Below are 24,851 nucleotides of genomic sequence, written 5' to 3' on the forward strand. Positions count from 1 at the left end.
ATCCCAACACCACACATAAGCCTACATGGAATGTAGTAAGACAAGAGACATGGCAAATGGCCACAGAACAGGATAAAATCACTGTTAATATAAATAGAAGAAATATTTAATAATCATTTCTTAAATGCAGTACAAAATATAGGGACAAACAGTTCAAGAGAAAAATCAAAGCAATATGTTGAAAAAGCAGCTCACATGAAATTCAAGATTGAAGATGGGTGAATGGCTGTCAGCTGAAATGTCATGGCAAGAAATCAACAGCAATCAGCTTCCAGCAACAGAAGAAATTGAAAATAACGCTCAGTATGAGAAGTCCATGGTGAGACCAACATTGACTTCTAGTACTGAGCCACACACAATTGATTTCATCAAAGTGTGCAGGACTGAAAATGGCACTGACGCAACGTCGAAACTAGAAGCCAAATAAATATAAAATCTTAAGTACAGCTGGAGGAGTTTCATTTTTAACAAAAAAATAAAACAACTTAGTTCTGTCGAATTTGCATGTTGAATCATTGCAGCTCTTGGGGGGAGACAAATCAGAAAGTCGACATTTTTATGTATTTTCATGCAATAACATCATATGGAATAGTATTCTGGTTTAACTCATCTTAAGAAAAAATTCACACTGGCATCCACATTTAAAAAATAAAAATACATTAAACTTGTAAATGGTCAGCATGTAGTCATATTCAGAAATGAATATGTAATGTAAATGTAAAATGACTTGTTCCACATCATTACATTTAACTGTATAAGTGATCCAAGAAATATGAAATTAATTAACTAGCTGGACAACAAAAAATTGCAATCAGTTTTAGAAAATTCAGTTTATTTCAATCATTTTGTTCAGATACACAGCTTAAAAAGGGTAGACTTAAAATGTAATGGTGACCCAACTGTATCATTATAAAACACATCTCGCTGTTCCTGCAGTACAACATAAAAAAAAACTGATGATGTCAAAGTATCACTGAAAAATATAGGAATAATATACAAAGAAAAAATACAAATTATTTTTAGGAAGACTGCACCAAAAGAAATGCAAAAATGTTCAGGTGCAAAAAAGCTGTAAATAATTACATTAGATGTCTGCACAAAAGGCAAGAAAATACAATTTTCTTCCATTACATTTTTTCAGTCTCTTATGGCAGTATGGCACAACCTTTTTCAATTTGTAGGCTCTGTTGCAGACCTGAAACTACTGCCAAGACTCAACTGTTTTAAAAAGCGAACAAAACATACATTTCAAATTCCTCAATTAGTGCCCCACAATGGCCACATTGTTAATAAAGAGTTGCACAATATTTTTCACATTCCAGCCTTTTTACTGAAAGGTTGCTGGATATTAAACATAAACAAAATATTATTAATCACCAGATATGAAATTAAATTATGACAGTGCAGAAACTATAAGAAATAATAACTCTGACTATTCTCCAATGTAGGCTTTCATGGCCAGTTGCATTTGTTTTATTGGCATTAAGCCGTGTTCAAAAGCATGTTTCTCTGTCGAAAGGTTCATTTACCAATGCTGTTGGCATCATCAGAGACCATAACAATTCAGAAAGCAGTTACAATCTTGTTTGTTCCGAGTTCTTACAGCTTCTGATACTGTCCCCAGCACTCCAAGATAAAACTTTAGGCAGAGAAATGTGCATTGGAACATGGAATAACGGCCACAAAACATATATCAACAAAAATGCTGATTATTTTTTCTACCATATCACACCTTTTCCAATTTATAAAAAGTAATTCATGCAAGAACAGTAGGCCTACTAACTTCCAACAATGACGTGGTCACTGAATCTACCAACGATGTGGCCATTGAAAGCATGATAATTACGCTTTGAGTTGACATCAGTCATATTATCACTACAACAACAAGTCAACCATGTCTTTCTTTGATGTAAAATTGTAATGTTTGTGTGTGTAACATATTTATACTATGACATGTGTTTATATAGAAGGCAAAGAGTTGATCTGCAATACAACCACCAGTTTAGCAGAATCTTTTATTACTAACAACCCCTATGTCTTGGTAAAAGGACTCTACCTCTGTTTTCTTTCCATCTCCCATAGTCAAAACTTAGTGGGTTAAAATTTCTTATTTGCTTTCAGTAAATCATGTCGGGCAGTCTTGAATCTTTCATTTCTTATTTTCAACCCTCTCCCTGTTCACTCCACTCCGTCATTTCTTCCATGTTTTCTGGCATTCTAGTGTGCATTATGCTGACACACTTATATGCGGCTGTGTGTGTTCCAGCTCCTATCATTTGGTAACCAACTCAAGTAGCTTGTCCTTACAGCAAACATGAAAAGAGCGTTTGGCGTCATTGGCCGGGAGGTTACAGGGCAGGTCCAGCCACCTTGGTGCAGGTCTTATTACATTTGATGCCACATCGGGCGACCTGCATGCCGGATGGGGATGAAATGATGAAGACAACACAACACCCAGTCCCTGAGGAGAGAAAATCCCCGACCCAGCCGGGAATCGAACCCGGGCCCCTTAGGATGGCAGACCGTCATGCTGACCATTTAGCTATCGGGGCAGACGTTCTTACAGCAGTTGCCGACAGCTATGCCAAGGTACACTGATCATTAACAGTAATGATCTTCTGCATATCTATAACATTTTGTTGATAACAGTATGAATATTATGAACTTTTCATTGAAATCCAATCCACAATATGTGTTATTTTATGGCGCTTCTATTTATTCGTGCAGGATTATTTCATTCATGATAAGCTACAAGATGATTAACAATATAAATTCAATACAGCAAATAGACCAATGACTCATGAAAGAGGAAATTAATGGTTGTGTGGTATTAAATTGATACCAAATGCATTGTTGTCTTTAATAAAATTAACAAATTGATATTCTGTGTGTTGCAAGATTTGACGTAGGCACAATTCAGACTCCTTTCACAACACATAATGAGTTGGCTACATAAATACTGCATCCTGTTCTAATACACCACAAAGCATATACAATATGTTCTTAATCACAGATAGTATGGCTTTCATGAATTTTATAGTTTCCAAGATCTTTCACTGTAAGTAACACATTTACCACAGACAAAAATCCATTATTGTCAACCATTATATCTGTACCCCAATATAAAACAATTGTGGACATCTTAGTACCATTTAACAGGAAACACAATGATGCCTGTGCCATCTATACAGGATGAAACCCATTACTGTTCTTAAATTAAAATCAATTACACTTACTCAAATGAATGGACTGCAACTCTTATAGCTCTAAGCTTAGTTTCTTTTCTCTGCATTCTTTAAAACAATAAAAATCTGTGACAACTCCTCTATATGGCTTTACACAGTTTACCAAATGAATAGAAGATGATTTAATTACATATACAAATTACAATAAATGCAGAACAGTATATCCACAATAATAATGTGTTACTATTTGTGTATTCACTTCAGCAACTTGTACACATACAATCAATACATGATTATTGGTACAATCTTAAAAATAGCATACAAATTTTGTAATCAAGAATGCTAAAGATTTTTTCTTACAGCATTGCAATCTGTCATTAACTGAAGGTGTAAATGCATTCTGAGCATCTGCAACTAAAAATGGGTTTTATACATAAAAACGTGTATTATCTTATCTTGTGGAGAATGACAGGTAATTTGATATTAGAATGTTGTCATAGGTATTAGCACAAGCCTAATTCTTGGCAGTCTTATCAAAAACTTTGTACTTCAGTGTACACAGTGCAGAGCATGCTAAATGATTGCTAAGAATTTAAATTTTTTTAAGAACAAAAAAACATATACGTAGAATTAACATATGAACTAACCCTCCTCCGTAATGCAAGTTAACATGGGTAAACTTAACAAGAGATGATTACAACAGCATTCTGAAAGAGGGTAGTTTGTACATTATTTCTACAGAATCTGTGTAGTACATATGTTTCTGTCTGTTTCTGCTGCTTCCACAATTTATTTCTTTATGCATCCCTCATATACGTAGTTCTACACTAATTTTACTAAGATAACTCTACAATATACATAAAATCAAATGTAAATCATCATAACTCAAACGTTACACAGGCACATACACTGTCAAAATAAAAATATTAACAATTTACAGAACAGATAAAGAGATGGCAATAAAAATTAGAATATTCAAAATTTTATCACTCTTTAAAATTGCAGTATCAAAAAATTAAATTGGGAACATGAAAATAACATCATTGGAAAAACAGTGATTATGACTTGCAGATAGATTTATACAAGAGAAAGTAATATTCCTACACACAGGCATAAGCTTCATCTTGAGCATCTATGAAACATCTAATGCTACAAGCACATAATACTGCATCCTACTGCACAGAAGTGCAAGGAGAATTCTGCATGATACTGAACACTTATTATAATATTTTCCAATAGGATATGAAAGGACGGTTATAAAGTACAGTTAAATAAAGACACAGTTGCACAGTACAATAAGGAACTGTCAACTAACAGCAGCATAAGCAAAATTTACACTGTCCAACAAAAAATAAAAAATCATTTGGAACTCAACAAGTTGCTAATTGCATGTCTATTTCCACCAGCCTGCACACACATTGTGCAGATAACATAACTGCTACACTTGTACAATCTTCACACTTTCTGTAAATAGCTCCAAAATTGCGAGCAACAATTCTCATTTCCAGGTACAGAAAAACAAGAAATTATCAAGAGGTGCCTTCTACAACAGAAGCGTTATTCAGGATGATGTGACAGGTACACTAACTCGAACAGGCCGGCCAGGAAGAGTCAGGGACGGTGGCACATCTGGTAGTGAAATCATGGGTACTGCCTGCCACTTGCCAAGCTCTTGTACCTCTGCCACTGCTGTAGTAGTTGTCCGGTGTCGAGTAGGCCTTCTGCCTACGATATCACTCTCATCATCCTCAGATGTTTCGCAGTAGGCTGTCAATGGCGGGGTGATGAAACTCACATGGTCATCAAAACGTACACGCTCCGAGCTGCAGTCATCGCCACCAGTCATTCGTCCACTGCTGTCACTTGCCTGGTAACATTAATTTCATTTACTGCTATTGCTGCAGTTAGACACAAAGAAATTAATTTGTTTTGCAGGATTCAATTACTTATATGTTGAACCTACAACTAAGACAGTTCGTTTTTCTTATCTTCATAATTTCACATGAAACACAGCTAAGCTGATTCAGTAATTTCCCATTGTACAACAGTACTGGTTTATATAAATGAACTGTGAGAGAAATGAAAATATTTCTCTATCAGGTTCACTGACCATGAAATGGTGGCTAGGTGATTGATATAAAATTTATCATAATCCTCATCAAAAGAAGTTTCAATATTCCTCACTTTATAAGTGAGTAGCTCAGCTGCAAGTGAGTGACTATTTTCATGTTTGTTTTTATGAGTGAGTCCAGTATTCAACTGTAATATCCCATTGTTTTAAGAATACACCCTGCACAGATGAGTGTAAATATACTGCTGGTCATTAAAACTGCAACATCAGGAAGGACAGAAAATGACGAAATTTTACTTATTATACGTAACCAACACAGCAGCAAGAATACTCGATTTCAAGTACAGGTGATTTAACGATACACAGGATGCAAAATTGAGACACTAAACTAGCAGTTCTGGCAGCAGCTACAGCTGCAATCCAGCTGGACAAGATGAAATGAGCTTGGGTGACAGATACATGTATCTCATGTAATGCTGCTTTAACTCTGTGCCAAAGCACATCAATCACACTGGCTAGTGACCAGTGGTGTGTCAGTCTCATGGCAAACTACACCCAGATGTTTTCAATGTGTGAGATACGTGAAGAACATGCTGGCCAGGGCAGCAGCTGACACACTCTGTTTTGAGGTAGGTCAGGATAGCACAGGCAACACACAGTCTTGTGTTATCTTGTTGATAGATAATGTCAAAGAGACCACAAAGATAGGGCACAGCCACCACGAGGGTGGCTAATCATACTTGAAAAAAATTTACCTGAGAATTCCAGGTATGGGGAGCAAGATGGCATCATAAGAAGTTCTTGATAATTAATGATGAGCAGGGAACAGGGGGAACATCTCAATAACAACTTTTCTTTCCTTTCAGTTGATATATCTTGACACAGTGTTTAAATATCAATAATTTGTATGGAATAATAGTCATATAATTAACATACTTGGAAATATTAAGTGCTTTAAAACTTGTGATTTATGAAACTCAAAAAAATTAAATTCTAATGTTAGATTAGAAACACAGAATTCCCTGAGATTTTATGAAAATCCTGAAATTCCCCAAGATTTTCTTGATTTTTCCAGGTAAAATGCAATTTCCTGAGGATTCCAGGTTTTCCAGAAGAATTACCATCCTGACTATCCTTAAGAAATCAGATTGTATGGCTGTTGTGCAAATTATTGGCCATGTATATGGGAGAGAGGTTATCATGTAGTGGACACAATGTAATCCAGTATCATCAAGGCAAGCACTGGGCTCATATGACAATGATGAAAGCAATCTAGCAAAGCCTGTCCTCCTTGGAGCTTCCATAAAGATGTGTCTATTATAATGCCATATGCAGAAACAGGACTTGTCTGGAGGGGAGAAATAAAAAACAGTGTCGCGTCATTACTATGCCCTGTGTTGGTGCTGGTGCTGAGAGCACCTCTGCCCGCACACCACTCTCTGCTGTCACATCAGGAAAGCCACAACAAAGGTCTCTATGTTGACAGACCGTAGTGTTCCAGGCGTCATTGCACTGTTTTTGTGGACACTTGTTTTGCTGTGAACAAGCCCATTTCCTGACTTCAGGTAGATAATGTAGCTGTACAATTCTGCATGGCTGGATGAACAATATGACTGTCTTCTTGGGCACTAGTCACGCAGAGCCATTAAGATCACATATGGTAATGAACATGGTATTCCTGAATCCATTAACTCAATATCTGCTTGACAGTAATGGGATCTCAACCAACATGGGCAGCAATATCGCAGAACATAAACTGCAAGTCTTAATTAGGCCACAATCCTACTGCCTCTGTTGAATTCTGACATGTGCTAGTAGACATTGCTCCTCCTTACCTGAGGAATAACATGATCTCACAAACAAGCTACATTTAAAAGTGATTTCTGGTTGAGAAACAAGGTGTGTAATCTTATTTATGTACACACGAAGTAGACTGCATTGCCTCTACTTAATTTATGTGGTTGTGCTGAAATGCTTATCGTTATCATATTAAAGCATGTAGAGCATTGCATGCTGCCTTCATAGTGTCATTGTTTTAATGACCACCAGTGTAGTTTCTGGCTAGCTTTTCATGCAAATCACCAGTTTAATGATATCAGTGAAGACATATTTGCTATGAGAAGGTAATGACACATACGTCGTGCAAAAACCCAGCACATAAAGAGTCAAGTTAATGGCAAGAAATTATAGCCTCGTTTTGTGTAAGGTTCATTCAAGAATCAAATCTTCAGTTCAAAACAATTTTTACTGCAAGGCCTAACGAAGAGACCTCATGATAGCACGAAAAGCAGTACCATGATTTTTCAAAAAGAAGATATTAAGATGTTGCATTTTATTTAACAGAAATTGCTCTTGAATGTGAAGGACATTCATATACAAATAAAGATATTACCAAGCAAATCAGATAAATGCTGTTATGTGTCACCAGAAAGAAAATGTTTTGATGGACAACCAGGATTTAAGGGGCATAAAAGTTTTATTTTTTCCCCCCTTCCTTAATCGTGGGCATAAAAGGTTTTTTTTTTCCCCTTCCTCAATCATGTCACAACTATTGAAGCCTGTGATAAAACTGTCAATAGTAAAGCAGAAAAGAGTAATCTTACTACACGACAAACATCACTAATATAAAGTCAATGCTTGAAAATTACAACTAAAACAGGTTTTGAAACTACTGCTGCTTATGCCCTGTGGCTTCAATATTGCATCATCATATTTCTCTCATTTGGTCTATTGACCGAGTCACTGTGTAGCATTCAGTTTCACACTTAACAGGTAGGAATACACACTCATGAGTCAAAACATTATGACCATCTGCTTAGTAGTCATGATGCCTTTGATTACTACCACATGCCTCATGGAAACCCAGAGAAATGTCTCCTGTAGCATAATACTGCCTCCTCCAGCCCTTCATCCACGACACAGTGCCTGTTTTGAGCAGCCATTCACCAGGATGATGACAAACCCAGACACAATCATCGGCACTGTGTAACAAGAAATGTGATTCATCTGATCAGGTGATGCATTTCACTAACTCATGGTCCAGTCTCGATGATCCTGTGTCCATTACAATTGTAAATCATGAAATTGTTGGGTCACACAGAATAAGTATGTGTCTTCTGTAGTGCAGCCCCACATTCAGCAAAGTGCACCGAACAGTGTGCTCCATCATCAGATCACCACCTATCCTTCTTTACAGAGTGGACAAGCCTCCAACTTCCATGTTCTGTGATGAGGAATGGACATCCAAACCTTGTCACCTACTCATTGTTTCAGCATACTTCAACCACCTCCAACAGATGCTCATGACAGTAGTACACAAATAGCCAATCAGGTTCACCGTTTCTGAGATGCTCTTTTTCATGTGCCTGGCCATAGAAATCTACCCTTCGCCAAAGTAGTTTATATCAATGGCTTTCTCAATTTGCAGCACGTCATCACTAGAAAAACTCCCTATTCATTTCAGCTCCACTTACAACACTTCCTTAACTGCATCATGTACCAGCAACACCACCAGACAGCACAGAATCTCACGTCTGGCAGTGGTCATAATGTTTCGACCAATAAGTGTGCATTATTAAAAAGTTATGCTCAGGCTATATCCATCAAACTGAATGACTGGCACAGACAGACTTACCTGTCTGTCAAGTGGTGGACGTGACCGTCTGTAAGTGTGACGTCGACTCACACTTTCCTCTGGAGAAGGAGGTGGCAGAACGGCTCCTTGCAGTGAAGTTGACTCAGCCCCTGCATGTACTTCGACAGGTACTGGTGCTGTGACTTCTGAACGTGGAACTGTACCATCAGATAATGCCAGGGACTGAGACTGCTCAGATAAGCTCGCAGTCTCACTGCTTGTGCTCAGGCGCTGTGTAGATGCTACATCTGCCTGTATCTCTAGCCTGACAACATAGATCATTATGTAAACCAAAACTGGAAATGATTATAACAACATTAGATCATTAACAAACAGAAATATAATATCAGCAATATGTCAAATAGCAAGTGAGTGTAAATAATGAGGGGCATCTACAGATAAAAATAAGTTATAATTGTCACAGGGAAAAAACACACCGTTTAAAACTACAACATTAAATTTCAAATTTCAGGAGTGAAAATTAATTTCTGGTATATTCTAGTGGTTGTGCTCCTCAGCTTAGCTGGACAAACAGTGTCAGTGCCGCATTTTGACAGGTAGATTAGACTGTGTTGGAGGATGTGTCACATGGGATGGGTAGAGGCAGAGAAAGGTGGGAGGCAGGGATAGGGATTGGTGGCAGCCAGTTTGCCAAGTAGGAGTGTGGGAGTGAGGGATGGCAGGTACACAAGTTAGGCAAGTGATGCACGGTTGTTGGAGCCGGTGGGGAGTGGCACACATCACAGGCGACGTGGAGACATGAATTGAGAGGGTGACAGGACGGAAGGAGATGCAACAGTTAGGCGAAGAGTTTGGGGCTACTGGAGACTGGGGCCAGGACGATAATGGAGCAGGGACTGTTTCATAAAGATAAATTTCATCTGCATAGCTTGGAGAAGCTGGTGGAGGAGGAGAGGATCCAGACAGCCCAAGTTGTGAAGCAGCCACTGAAACTGAGCTTCTTGTGCTTCACTACATGGTGTGCTACTGACTGGGTGATCAACTTTGTTCTTGGTAACAGTTTGGCAGTGACCACTCATCATGGTGGACAGCTGGTTAGTTATCATACCGATGTAAAAAGCTGTTCTGTGTTTGCAGCAGAGTTGGTATATGACATGGCTGCTTTCACAGGTGGCCCAGTCTGTAATGGGTTGGGGTAAGTCTGTGACAGGACTGGAGCAGGAAGTGCTGGGTGGGTGGATTGGGTAGGTCTCGTACCTTTGTCTACCACAGGTATCAGATACATGAGGCGAGGGGTTGGGAGTGGGAGTTGTGTAGGTCGGCTGAGCAATAGACCACCACTTTATGGAGGATGAGAGAAATCATAGGTAGGATGTCCCTTATTTTAACACATGACGAGAGATAATCAAAGCCCTGACAAAGGATATGGTGATACCGGGTGAAGAAGTGGGCACTCCTTTGCAGCTGAAGTGTTTCCACTGTAGGGATCAACAGAAGGTATGTCTTTCAGAAGTCCAACATGGTTACACTTGGAGTTAGGGCTGAAAATCAGGTCTTTGGGTAGGACTGAGGTTTTTTGTGAAAGGTTAACAACAGGGATTTTGGTATGCTTGGGTTCTTTCTTTTGTTTAGAGTGTTGGAAGGGAATTTTTGGAGGATTTAGTAATTTGAAAAAGCCAGACAGGTGAGGTATGGATGCTATGAGGGATCGTCGAAGGGGTTTACTGAGAGTAGGATGGGTGATGATAGGCAGTGGTCCTCCATGGGAGAAGTAGGGTGTCAACAGGTTGGACAATTTATGGAGGTAGTGTCTGGAATGCTCCTCCAGGAGTTGGAGTGCAAGCATTTCAATTTCGGAGATGCAGTGTACATAGTCACGATTGCACAGAAACAGTATCTTGCAGAGGGAGTAGAGGTGGTTCTCTGCTACCTGTGCTATGGAGAGGTATTTCTGCAGAATCACGTTTTTGAGAGTTAGGAACTGGCAGACTTTGAAAAGGTGAAGGTTATTGTGAAGGGAATGGTGAGATCCAGAGAAGGGGATTTTTTTCATGGTTAGACAGTTGGAGGGAGGAATTCCATAGCTTAGACAGCAACAGCATTTACGGAACAGGATTCGGGACTGGGTTTTGCCACAGAAAGGCACATTTTCCTAAACTGGTGCAGATAGATGGAGTAGGGGTCCACTGGAGTATGAATGGTGTTAGAAAATGGGAAATGACACAGGAAATCGACAAGGGAAAGCTTTAAGTAGTTATAAATGAACTGAATAACAAAGTGGGAGTTGGGAAGTGAGAAGGGTGGAGAAAATTGTGCTGGGTTAAATATTATACCTTTGTATGCGAAGATATTTAATTGTGTGTAAGTTAGACTCATGTGTGGGAAAGAAGAAGGAAAGGCATGAAATTCAGATGGGAGTGATATATGAGGAGGTGTGGGTGGATTTGGAGCTGAAATGTAGCAATTAATTGCTGGATAGTGTTATATCAGTGATCTGGTGGATGTATGGTACGTAGAACAGCAGGCGATGCATTCATAACAGCTGCAAGTGGTGCTACATCATGTCCCAAAAGATGCATGCTACCAAGTTGATCGGATCTGATGAACTGCACAGATAAAAAAGGCAAGAAGGAAAACATTGGAAAAGATGTGGTCAGAAAATACAAGAGAGAGAAAATAGATGTAGATTACAAGACAGTAACAAACAAGAGACCTAGTATAAGTGTTGTAGGGAAGTTTTGGTAGAATTTAAATACATTTCCACTGAAAGAATTTCTGCTCCTGTTGATCAACACCTCCAAACTGCCAAAAACCTAGCCTCCCACATCAAAGATACTAACTACTTCACTGTCTCTCCACCATCCCCACTCCTTTCCTTCCTGAATCACTGTTGTTGCTACCTCCCTATACACCAACATCCCTCATGCTCATGGCTTTGCCACTATAGATCCAACCCTCCCAACGTCTTTCAGACTTCAAACCCACCATCTCTTTCATATACACCTGACCAACTATATCACTACTCACAACTACTTAGGGAAGGTACACACAAACCCACAGCACAGCCATGGGCACCCAGATGGCACCCTCCAATGCCAATCTGTTTATGGTTCATGTAGAGGAAACCTTCCTAGCTTCCCAAGTCCCTAATCTGGTTCAGGTTCATTGATGATATCTTCACAGCCTGGATTTACGCCCAAGAAACCCTATCTTCCTGGCCACCTTTCTGATGGCTCTGTTCTCAGCTCTGTCCACATTAAACCCACTCCCTCCTCGCATTTCTAGACACCCCCCTCCCCCCCCCCAGTTGCCAGTTTCCCATTCACAAACTCTCTCCCTGCCTCACACCTCTCTCCCTCTCTACCCACACCACCCAACACATCCCGTGTGTGTGTGTGTGTGTGTGTGTGTGTGTGTGTGGGGGGGGGGGGGGGGGGGGGCGTTTTCCACTCTAGTTGGGAAAAGGATTACTTCAAAAAGCTAGCAAGTTTTCTTTCTTTTTGTGTGTGTGTCTACTGACAAGTTAACGCTTCTGCTTTTCAGTTAGCAGACCCCTTTACTTCAAAAGAAATCAGAATGTAAGATGGTATATACCACACTTCCGTTATATTAAAATAAATTGCCTATCTATAGTTAGTGCTGGCAGTGAGATAGATGATGTCGTGCAGTACTCCAGGAAACTTGCTTCCACAAGATACGCGACATATTTGAAAATAATGGATAGCTGGCAAACACCATTTAAAACTCTGAAGTCTGCCAATCAATGGCTCAAATTACTGGAACTAGTCATAGATTTCAGCAGCTCTGTGGTGGTATACATTACAACGGCATTCTTAATTAAGCTAAAGCATAATGAACAGAGGAAAACTTACATCAAGTTTGGAATGTTTAAATATGTGACATTATCTACCACAACTACTTGTCAAGAGAGGCCAACCATCCACGAGACACACTACGGAGAACTAAATACACCTCAACAGAGATTCCACAGGCTTATTAAATAAAACACTGCATCACAGCAAAACAAGAATGATTTGGAAGATATAAAAAATGACATGGACTCCCTGTAAACTATTTACTGGCATTAAGTTCCAGTGTACTGCCAACACTTCTCCTCAAACCCATTGAAGCGACCAGCTGTATCCATCTAATTGTGTCTCATATGGCTAGAGAAAAATAAATATCAGTGGTAAAAACTAACTGTCACAGCCAGTTGCTAACAAACATATTGTAGTTAGCTATTTACGAAAGATTTCAGTGCATAAGTGAATGTGGCTTCAGTTGCCAGAGACTGCAGTCATGTGTGTGCGAGTTGTGTCTGCGTGAGGGTGTTTTTATGTGTCTGTTGACTATTTTGTGACAGTCCTTTTGTTGTGCTTATCTGCGACTCAACATCTCCGCTATATGGTCAGTAGCAACTTTCGTTATCATAATATTGTTACATTCCATCCTGGATTTTTGATTGTTTGGTAAGTGCATAATTTCTTATAGTTACATTCGTAAAACTATGTTATTCATTATTGTGGACAGAATGAGAAAACATGCAAGTAGGGACACTTTTTCCAGTATTTACTTGACATAAATATCAGGGACATCACGAATCTTTTTTGCCTTTACTACAATTTGAATGTTCCACTGTAGTTTACCCACTTATCATTGAACGCAGTACAATGGAGACTTGATTATCTGGACCTCAGTTATACGGATTAGGGATTATCTGGATTGTCCACAACAAGTAGTGGTCTGGCCAGTGCATGCAAGGACATGTCATGCTGGTACTACTTGACCTGTGTAATCTCTGCCCCCAGGCGTTTTTTTTATTGTTCGAGTAAGACGGCGCACCTTTCATTATTGTTTGAGTTAGACAATTGCCAATTACTACACTGCTGCACCGTATCGTGTCGGTGCTTAAAAATATCAAAGCGCAGTGTGTGGTCTTATCGCTTAAAAATAAAATAAAAATTATTGATTGATTTTTAAAAAAATAAAAAAAGGAGAAACTGGTGACAGGTTAGCCAATAAGTATGCTGTACGTGCTTCTATGATAAGCAATATTAAGAGGAGTACCAATTCAACTTTGAAGTATACATACAAATTTGATAGTGAAGACAGAAGCAAGCACCAAAAAGTGATGAAGAAACTGAAAAATGAACTTCTGCAAGAAGCTTTGTATTGTTGTTTATTATAAAAATGATGCACTGAACAACCAATATCTAGTCCTTTGCTCTGTGAAAAGGCATCACAGTTAAGAAAAGGTGGTAACAAATCATTAGGGGCAAGTGATGGATGATTGTACAGATTTATATCTCATCAAGGAATTCACGAACTGGAGATACGAGGTGAAAAGATGTCAGCTGATGTAGAGGCAGCAAATTCTTTTAAAGATGATTTTTAAAAATGAATTGGACAAAAATGATTGATCTGAACTTTTTTTCCAATGCTTATGAAATGGAATTAAATTGGAAATCATTACCATCAAAATCTTTAGCTTCTCGGTGAAAGAGTTCAGCTCTGGGACATAAAGCTAGTATAGAGTGAGTAACAATATTAGTTTGCGCAAACACTACTGGGACCCAGGCCTTCACTCCACAATGGAAAGTCCAAAAACCCAGATGCTCAAGAAATATCAGGGTTCCCTTCACTTATAAAAAAATAAAATAGTTCATGGATGAACACCAAAACATCTATTGACTGGTATGACAACAAAGCAAAAAATTTCGAAACACAATTAGTAAACAAGGAAATGTCCTAATTTTACTGGATAATGCATAAATTTATCTTTCGGCTGAGCTGTTAGAGAGACAAAATCACATGTTTATACTAAAAGCTTTGCCTCCTAATGTGACATCCTTGCTACGACCAGTGGATCAGTGTTTTTGAACAATTATGAAACAACTTTAATGTAGATTGTTATCTAAAACAGAAGTCATTCTATCATACTTCAAGCAAATGAATTAAAAGCAGTTTTGTTACCTGGCTGAATATGCATGGGATTTGACTAAAAGGAAAACTTTGAACAAAGCTTGAAACGGAATACTAAAATTGGATCTTGTAAATTAAATAATTATGAGAGATGAACAGCAGAAAATGCAAGAAGATTAAACAGAAAAAAAACATAGACGATGAAAATTATGCTAGACCATCTCATGTGGAATCATTTCAAGCCCTGGAAACAGCTTTTGAATGGTTCACAGAGTGTGATATTCTGAGCTTACAGCAGTTAAAATGAATATGTAATGTAGCAGTGATGAAGAGAGAAAACTGTTAACTTCAGATGACGATTACCAAATATTTTAAACAAAATTAAACTACAGTGACTGTCCTCTGTGACTTTAGTTGGTTACTTCATGATTAAGATTTAATTTTTTTTTAATTTAGATTGATTTATTTTAAGAAAATATGTATGTATGTACAAAAATGTGTCTCTAATCTCTTAATAAACATTGATTTTTGTTGATCTAAACAAATTTAATTTGTTTTTGTTGTTTTTAATGAATGGCTGACATTATGCTTTAACTCTAGAAAGTTGACCATACGCCAACATACCTAAGAGATTACGACATATGGGTGATGTATGTTTCTTTCTACAGTTAACAATACAAAAATCACTTTATTTTGTACATTCCATTGTGTGAATTTTCAATTATCTGCATGACTTGTGAGAACAATTAGTCCAGTTACATAAGTGCCCACTTTATTATGAGGGGCATTCAATAAGTAATGCCATACTTTTTTTTGTTCAGTCAATTTCAGTTAAATGTGTAATTTGTTGCAAGCCACTGTGGTATATTCCTGCTTTGTGGTACAGTCCTGCTTCAGTTCCTACAGTTTCATGAAGTTCCAGTAGGTTATGGTGCTATATGTAGCCTTCAAAATGATGGCTGTAATGGAGGTGCATTCAAGGCAAAGAGCTGTCACTGAGTTTCTTTCCGTGGAAAACCAGAGAATTCAAGATAGGTGCTTGAAAATGTGTACGGAGACCTGGCAGTGAACAAAAACATAGTGAGTCATCTGTCACTATTGCAACAAAGTTGGGCAAACCAGACAGTCCTCCCATGTTCCAGCGAGTGGGCCACAAACAGCAGACACTCCTGCAATGTTTGGATGTGCAGACACTCTCATTTGAGGTGATTGATGGATCACAGTCAAACACCTCACTCCTCAACTGGATGTGTCTGTTGGTAATGCTGATACACTCATCCACCAGTTGACATACTCAAAGATCTGTGCTCTCTTGGTTCCGGCTGCCTAGCAGGCGACGATAAAGAGCAACGAAGGACCATCTGTGTGGAATTGCTTACTGAACTGGCTACAAAACTGCAATCCAAGGAGCGGAGCCACATCATCTCTCCCCTGAAGAAAAAGTTCAAACTCGCACCCTCAGCTGGTAATGTGATGGCAACCGTACGCTGGGTGTCTGAGGGGGTTATTTTCTTTGCTGTCCTCCCACATGGTGCTACAATAAACTCTGTAGTTTATTGAGCTATGCTCAATAAATTGAAGAAATACTTCAGCATGTTCATTGCTACAAAAATCCAAATAATCTTCTCCTTTTCCATGACAACACAAGGCCTCACAGAAGTCTGCACATCTGAGAGGAGCCCACAAAACTCCACTGGAATGTTCTTTGCCATACCCTGTACAGCCCAGATCTCGCTCCTTGCAACTTCTATCTCTTTGGCCCAATGAACGATGTAATCTGCGGGATGCAGTTCATGGTTGATGGAGAGCTTATTGATACAGCACAACACTGGCTGCAAAGTCCACCTGTATGGCTCTGAGCACTATGGGACTCAACTGCTGTGGTCATAAGTCCCCTAGAACTTAGAACTACTTAAACCTAACTAACCTAAGGACAGCACACAACACAAAGTCCACCTGTAGAGTGATACCGTGTGGGCATACAGGCCCTTCCAGTAAGATGGTGTAAGGCCATCACATTGATTGGAGATTTAGTTGAAAAACAGGGTTTTGTAACCAAAAGAGTGGGGAATAATATGATGTATTGGAATACTGAATAAAACCAACTTGCTCTCAGAGAGGGACGGGGCTGTGGGGGGCGTGTGGATGACGCACCCCCTTGTACATTAATTTAGTACCTTCTTCTCACAATCCAGCTACAGAAATTTAAGTGAAATAAGTGTACTTGAAATGCTTAAAGTGACTGAGTTACTCTTCTTGGGATATAACACAGCAAAAATTAATATCAGCATATATATCTATATTCTGCAAGCCAGCTTTTGATTTGTGGCTGCGGGTACTTCTGGTAAAATTATTTTTGTCCCTTACTTTCTTTGCAAATGGTGTGAGGGAAGAGTGCTGCTTTATTTCCATATGAGCTCCAATTTTACTGATTTTCTCATTGTTCTCATTTTGCAAGACATAGGTGAGAGAAAGTAATAGATTGCTCAATTTTTCCTGGAATTAAGGCACCTCTTTTGTGGATGAATTACATTTCCTCAAGATTCTTCTAATGAACCTCTGCAATTTTTTTAATGTGATCATTCCACTTTACGTCACCCCAGATGTTACCCATAGATATGGTATAGAAGTTATTGTTTCCACCGACTTCTTGTCAACAGCATCATCAAGCAGTAGTTCATTGTTCGTATGTATGTACAATATATAACAACTATAAACATTCAAGGGCCAGTGAAAGTCTCTGCACCAATCTTTGATCCTTTGAAGGTTTTCCTGCAATTCACTAGTCTTCGAGTACTGCTACCTATGTGTACATGACAATTGTCTGAAAACAGTGTATTGAACATACACCATTATCCATAACATCATTATATATATGTTTGCACCTACCACTCTCCTGAGATTAGCTTCACTTCTGATGATTCCATTCAGCTAAGGGTGATGTTTTGAGTTCTATCAGCAAGGAAGCTGTAAATCAGATCAAAAATCTGTTCCAATAGCTGATAACTTCATATTTTGTTCTGCAAATGACAGTGGGGAACTGCACCAAGTGCACTTCTGAAATCAAGTAACACAGTGCCAACCAGTGTGTAATTGTCTGTGACACACTGGTTCTCATGGACAAACAAACATCTATGTTTCTAATTATAGACGAGATTTTCGTTCTTCAAAAATGTCGCAATATGTGACCATAAAATATGTTGATCATTCTCCAACTGATTGAAGTCGGCTGTATATGCTTATAATTATGTTCATCTGTCCTATAACACTTTTTGTATATGGAAATGACATGGCTTTATAGAAGTTCTTAGGAACCCTTTGTTGCTCCAGTGAGTTACAGTAAATTACCGCTACAACAGGAGCAATTTCTTTCACATAATCTCTGTAGAATCTTACAGGTATCTGATCCAATACAGATACCTTTCCACTGCTCAGTAATTTTAGGTGATTTTCTGTTCTGCAGTCAATTATCTCAATATCTGTCATTTTGGGGTACAAATATCCTTGTCTTCTAATGCTATTTCATCTTTTATAATTTTAACAATTTGTCAAAAGGACCGCATTCATTCTTTTTCTGTAAAACGGGACCAAAAAATAATTTGTGATACATTCCAGAAACATGGTACCGTAAGAGTATCTTCAATTTCAAGTTTACTTTTTTTTTCCAAGAATAAACACTATGAAAGGAAAGTATTGTCTTCCCTTCAGCCTCCATTAATAAACCAATGTAACTCTTGACATGCATATTTAGATGTTAATCACTGTCCTCATCACACCTTTTCTGAACTTGGGTACTAAATTTAATCAGATTGTTTCAGAACTATTGAAATAGCATCACTTCACAATCTACTAATTTTGTTTCCACATAAACAGAGTTTTCTTTCAGATATCTTACTCATATTTTTGATTTTCTTTTCTTTCCTTCACATAGTTCACTCCCAAATAGTTTGCTCCTATTGATGTTCTACTTCTTATAAATTCTGGTCGCAGTAACTGCAGTCACCATCGTTGTAATTTTTGCTGTTCTACACCAGGTAGTACCTACGACTCAGATTGTAGTTTTATGTTCTGTGCTTACTTCTCAGAATTTCAAATTTTTTAAGAACTGGCCACACTGTAGTGAGCTACGACAGACCTACAGGGTAAAGATTTTCAATATATGCATAAAACTCCAAGCAATATGATGAAGTAGAAGAACAAATGACAACAGAAATTTATCACTTACAAATGTGCAAATGTCCATGCTAAAATGTAAATGGGAGAATTCTGCAAGAAACACCACGTCAGAAAAGGAAATCTGTAGCAATGGACAACTTTTTGTTCATTAGATTCAGGTTCAATCCAACAAAGCACCAATTCACAAATTTACATCTACTGGATGACTTAAGTTTCAATGCTGCATCACTGTGGAGAATCTCAGTTACAGCAAAGTGCATGTACAAAGAGAGTTCTGAAGATGCTTGTAACTCGGCAATGGATACAGTAAATGGATGCACCCTAAATGTTTTTCCTCTGTTAACAAGATGAAGATTAGGACTTTCCCCAATAAGATCATATTAGAGAATGAAAGATGGACCCAGCACTACAATTACTACACCAATTAATGACAGCTTTGATTAATGTGAATAAGTGAGATGCCGTAGATATCTGTTTGGGCACTTATCAATATTTTTCACACGGAAAAGTTTGTCAACAACCAGTCACTATTTATGTTTCAGTTCTTTTCTGTTAGAACTTTCACATTTTTTCACACCCATCTTTGGAAAGTGCTAACAGTAACTTGATACAACTATAAAACGTGAACAAGAGCTTTGATGTTTACTGCCACTTCCCCAAGACTTCACACTTAATGTTGGTTTGCTTATAGAATTAGTATCGGAAGCATATTGTTCACATTTTGTGTGTCCTATATACAGAATGAAGATGAACTCCACATGTTGTTCAGAGGGATTTTCTGAGGATTCTGGGACAAGGGACCCATTGTTTCCAGTGATTCATTACAGGGTAATTTCATTTCATTTGATTTCTTATTCCCATTTATCTTTGTATCTGTATTGCACTGATACTATATGCACACTGAATATCTTGTTTGGAAACAAACTTGTTCCATTCACTCACGGTACTATCTGTCAGTAAGAATAGTGCCACTATACTATCCACCCTAAAGCTTGCATTCAGTATTGCTCAATTCAGTCACGGGTTTGTTTTACCAGCAGTGTCAGTTAACAGTGACATACAACGCTATAAATAGGTTTGGCTGATGCACATCTTACATGTAGTCCACTGAATGCAATGGAAGGGTGGCACACCACTAGGCTTAGGTTTCCTTGCAGTGATAGCAACCAGTGCACAGTACTTTTGCATCTGAGTGCTGTTGCATTACACAGTTTTGTGCTGTGTGTTTTGGTGAGTGCATATTACTAGAATTTTCACCGGGAAGGTATTTTTGCAATCACACAGGTAACTGAATAAATACTGAACTGAATAAATCTTAATAACATTATTACAATGTAATGAGCCAACAGTGACTAAGTATCTGTATTTATATAAAAAAATAAAAAAACCTAAGAAAATTTCCTGAACAATCTCCTAAATTTGGGTGTATGCTGTAATCGCAAAATACAGCAAACTAGCACTTCAGCTTCCCCCAGCAAACTAAACGTTCAAGTGACCTACGGGAATCCTTTACAGAACACAAAAGGGCCCTAATCTTAGCTGGTGTCTGAAAAATCATATTTCCTCAAAATATGATCAATTCCATCCAAAATATAACCTGCGGCAATTGATGGTTGATCAATAGTGACATGCGTGTCTGATTTTTTCCTCACTATATTCTTTCTGGTGAAAAGTGACTTCAAGGTGGGCTAATCTGGCTGGCAAATTTTCACAGTATGAGATTACACAAGCATAGGTACAAAGCAACCCTTAATTTTGTTCATCATATTAGATGTTTCACAAAGTAACCCTTCTGCGATTGCAGGAAATTGTCTTGCCACTGGTCATTCAACGTTGTGAAACAATACAAAGATTCTGGCATTCGCTTTTAGTTAGTGGTATGATGTTATTAAGGAAGCTTTTGAAATTAAATCAGCAAGTTATTTTCCAAATGAGAAAGAGGTTCTTGCATTAAGTTCTGCCTGAAATCCTGCTCTGTTCCTGGTCAAACAACAGATGGACAGAGTTAGCACTACTTGCTCACACATTGGTAATCAGTATCTATTTATCAACATCATTTGATGTTGATTAACCTTCTTTGGGTGCTGGAGCTAATTGGTTATTATGGTGTTGTTCATAGGGCTTTCTCATTTCATTTGTGTCTAAAAAATAATGTGGCTTTCACATGTCAAAATACTGGTGGTTGTTGGGGACATTACCTGGCCACACTCCTGTACAGCATTTATTGATATTTACAGTGATATGTCTACATTTTTCACTAATAGTGACTGTATAAACACTGTAAGCTGAATGACAAGTAATGTTTACCTGTTTAGATCCCTTATTCTTAGTATATTCTTAGGTCTTATTTCTTGTATAAAAATTTCACAACGTATCACTCTTACTCCTATGCAATTCTGCCCTACTGTATGATTTTCCACCATTAACAAAACTGAAAACACAATTTCTCTCCTTAAACTCTCATTACTTGTTAATAAATTAATTCTCAAACTTAAGTCTTGCATATTATCCTGTCTTCCACATTTAAGCTCTCAGGTTTTTAAATCTCGTCTGGTACAGTCCCAACATCAGTCTTCCCTTATCATCCCATCAGGTAAGTCTCCTCTGACCCACTGTTCTGGGTGACTTTTCTGAATTATATCCTTTTTCCTAATCTCTCCAGTCCTTTTCCTTCACCCCTCTTCCTTCCTCTTGAACCCTTCTGCCAGAAGGAGCCACTGGCTCAAAAAGCTTGCATAATTATAACCTCCTTTTATGGATTTTTTATCCATCCTGTTACGTTATACAAGTATCTTCAACACACAATATTAAACTTGAAGCACATGAGCATAGTTTCATTTTTTTCCTTGCAATTTGGGGATAAAAAGCATGATACAAAGACAGCAACAAGTTTCCCACTCTCTTAGAAGAAGACTCTACAGTTTTCAGCCACATTGTCCCAGGAGATGATTTTTTTAACTGGAAGGCAAGCACGTTTTCATTTATACAACATCCCGAACCATTCACAACACTTTTTGCTACGCTTTATCACTTGCACATGAAATTTTCAGCTATCATATACTTCTTTTTTCTCTATGGAAAGTCAATTTCCACTTTCATTGCAGCTTTCTGTTTTGAGTTATCCTTCAGCTATACCCCAACAACTGCTGTGTTCTTATTGTGTCAATCATAATCCTGTCCATACGCAAAATTCTTCTTACTCTGTCCCTTCCGTACAGTTCATCTTATAAATGGGAAGTTGTTTTACAAAAAATTTCCAGAGCCAGGAACCCCCCACCTTATGTAACACCCAGGTCTCTGCACTATGTGTGGTAAGATCTTCTACAACATACTTACCCAAATCATTCCACAATTTATTTTTCAACGTGTGTGAACACATGTACAGCACTCAGTTTTGCTAGATTCATGATTGCATGTGTATCAACAAATATATATATATATATATATATAGCTGCGAACTGTGTTGCATGCAGTGTGGGTTAATGGTTATTGTCACTGGCTACGGTGCTGTAGGTCACCAGTCCAAATCCGACCACCAGAAATTATTTGTTATCTACTATTTCCAAAAATGATAAAGTTCTGAAATTTTTGTTGTTATTTGTGTATTCTGGTATATGTGATGTTTGTATAAATAGTAGCCTGCTCCATCCAGGAATTCAGCTCAGCTCAGTTCAGTTCTGTTCTGTCTGTAGGTTGGTGTTCGTAATAAATGCGATTTCAGTACTAAGTGTTGTACTTCATTGGTAAGACTGCTTTCAGATTTAATTTTGACTCTGGTTACGACATCATGACACAATAAACAAACCATTCGCAATTTAAATCCTTAGATGAGAGAGAAAATAAACAATGTTAGGCATCTTGTGAACAACAGAGTTCATTATCAGCTGTAAACCCTTTTTTTGCACATGGCAAACAAACAGAACATGGCTGCTCTTGTATCTACTGAAATATCTGTGCGCTACCAGTCAGCCAAAGTTGCAAAATCGACTTAGCTACTATGGTTTACACAGTCAGTATGCAAGGATGTAAATAATAACTGTTAACAAAGAAGAAATTCACTACAAACAGTTTTAAAAGTTATATTTGGCTGTAAAACAGTATTTTGCCTTTTTAATTATTTAGTTAAAATTCTGCCAAAATTTACAAATTACCTTTTTGTCTATCAAATCATTAAAGTATAGTATACTTTTCACCAGCAACAAAAACCTCAAATTTCACTCTCAATTATTCAAAAAATACATGTACATAACTGTCTACACAAATTAAAATTAACAAGAACGTCATTACTCGTTGTAGACTGATCAACATAAAAAAATAAATTTTATTAATCAAAGAATCCACTTAGAATGCAGAAAAGAAAATATCTATAGTGAGACATGTTCACTCACAATGAATAAAATATCCTTTTCTGATCATTGACAAACTGAAAAAAAATGTGTTTTACATTCTGAGTGTAGTATAGCTACTGTAAAAATCGTAAATTGTAGTCAGGTAACTGCTTTCATCATTTTATGGAAACAAACAAATGAAGCTAAATTCTGCCATCTTTGACAGAAAAAATAAAAAATTAAGTTCAGACATTGAAACAAATTTAAGTAAATATATACATAATCCCAAGGAACTCTAGTACTGAACTGGCATATATTTACAAGACATTTCTGTTAGCTTTCAAAAGAAAGCTATGCTTGAGAAATTCTTGAGCCACTGTCATTGTTAGCAACAAATTCATTCTTTTTTCCTCAAAGAAAATTATCATAAATAAAAATATTAAGCCATCTAGCCGATACAGCTTTTATCAAGACAATAGTTTAAAAAAACAGCTAATATTATGCAAACAATTGGAGACAAACAAGTCTATGTATCTACTCAATAATAAGGAAATGCAAGGTCAGATTCAAGGAATCATATTTATTAAACAAATCATGCAACAGCTCTGCAATTTTTCTCACAGACATCCACTTCTGCATTATGTACAAAGACTGAAATATTGTAAATAGAAAATAGTACATCAGTTACAAACTGATTAACTCTACACAAGACGTGAATTTATTGTTTGCCCTCCACAGTACAATTTGCAGCTTACTGTTCACACAATGCTCATTTCAATATCAAAGATGTGCACACAGGGACATTGTGCATGTTACTCTTTCTAACAAAAGTAAACAATAGTTAACAATCATGTCACTGCCATTTCTCAGAAGTCAAGAGATTTTAAAATTTCTTAACATAGAGAAGTTTCTCCATTAAAGAAGTTTCTTCATATGAAAGTCACACCCTTGGCAGCAAAATGGAATAAAGATGTGCCAGAATAATGTTAATGACAACTGCACAAAGTAAATGGATTGCAGAAGAAAAGAAATCTCGTCTACCTCTGCACAGGCCCTGATGCTATACTCCCAGCAATGGATGCACCTGCAAGAGCAGCATTGCTGCCACACTCTCCGCCACTGAGACCTCCACCAACTCTTTCCAACTGGCTGCCACTGCCACTACCAAGTGACAGAGAAGCTTCACCAATCGAAGGATTGGCTCCCCGATGTGACACAGCATCCATAGAGACGGCATCTGTAATCACATATAGTCGCTATTAAAGGATCAGCTCATTTCGCTGATGTAGATCACCAGACATGACCAAAGACAGTAATTTATCACAATCTCAATTGTCTTTAATCATATCCAGAAAATTCTTATCTTAAACCTATGATTAAAATGCATTCTCATTTAGGTGCATCCACACAAACTCCCGAAGCTACTGTACAGCACATGGTTCTTGGTTCTTTGTACCAACATTAGAACACTTTCTGCCTTATTCATTACTTGTATAGATTCATATAAAGGGAAAAATGACCATTTCCTATGTCTTGGTATGTATCCTAATCACTCTTTACATCATCACCATCTT

At 37.8% G+C, this 24,851-nt stretch overlaps 1 protein-coding gene across 6 annotated transcripts in view; it reads right to left on the reverse strand.

Moving 5' to 3' along the window:
• Positions 1–835: 835 nt before the first annotated feature.
• LOC126188174 (E3 ubiquitin-protein ligase RNF19A-like) overlaps positions 836–24,851 on the reverse strand; it is a 359,822-nt gene continuing 335,806 nt past the window's right edge. For 5 of the 6 annotated variants that reach the window (XM_049929728.1, XM_049929719.1, XM_049929692.1 and 2 more), the window contains 3 exons: positions 24,319–24,514; positions 8,891–9,155; positions 836–5,052 (listed from right to left, as the gene is read on the reverse strand). In XM_049929728.1, the coding sequence (XP_049785685.1) occupies positions 4,747–5,052; positions 8,891–9,155; positions 24,319–24,514 (767 nt within the window). In that variant the 3' untranslated portion in view covers positions 836–4,746. Of the gene's footprint in view, positions 5,053–8,890; positions 9,156–22,761; positions 24,515–24,851 lie in introns of those variants that run through there. The other variant, XM_049929737.1, reaches the window with a different exon arrangement.

The sequence above is a fragment of the Schistocerca cancellata genome, chromosome 1 (assembly GCF_023864275.1).
Source record: "Schistocerca cancellata isolate TAMUIC-IGC-003103 chromosome 1, iqSchCanc2.1, whole genome shotgun sequence".
In the NCBI taxonomy this organism is placed as follows: domain Eukaryota; kingdom Metazoa; phylum Arthropoda; class Insecta; order Orthoptera; family Acrididae; genus Schistocerca; species Schistocerca cancellata.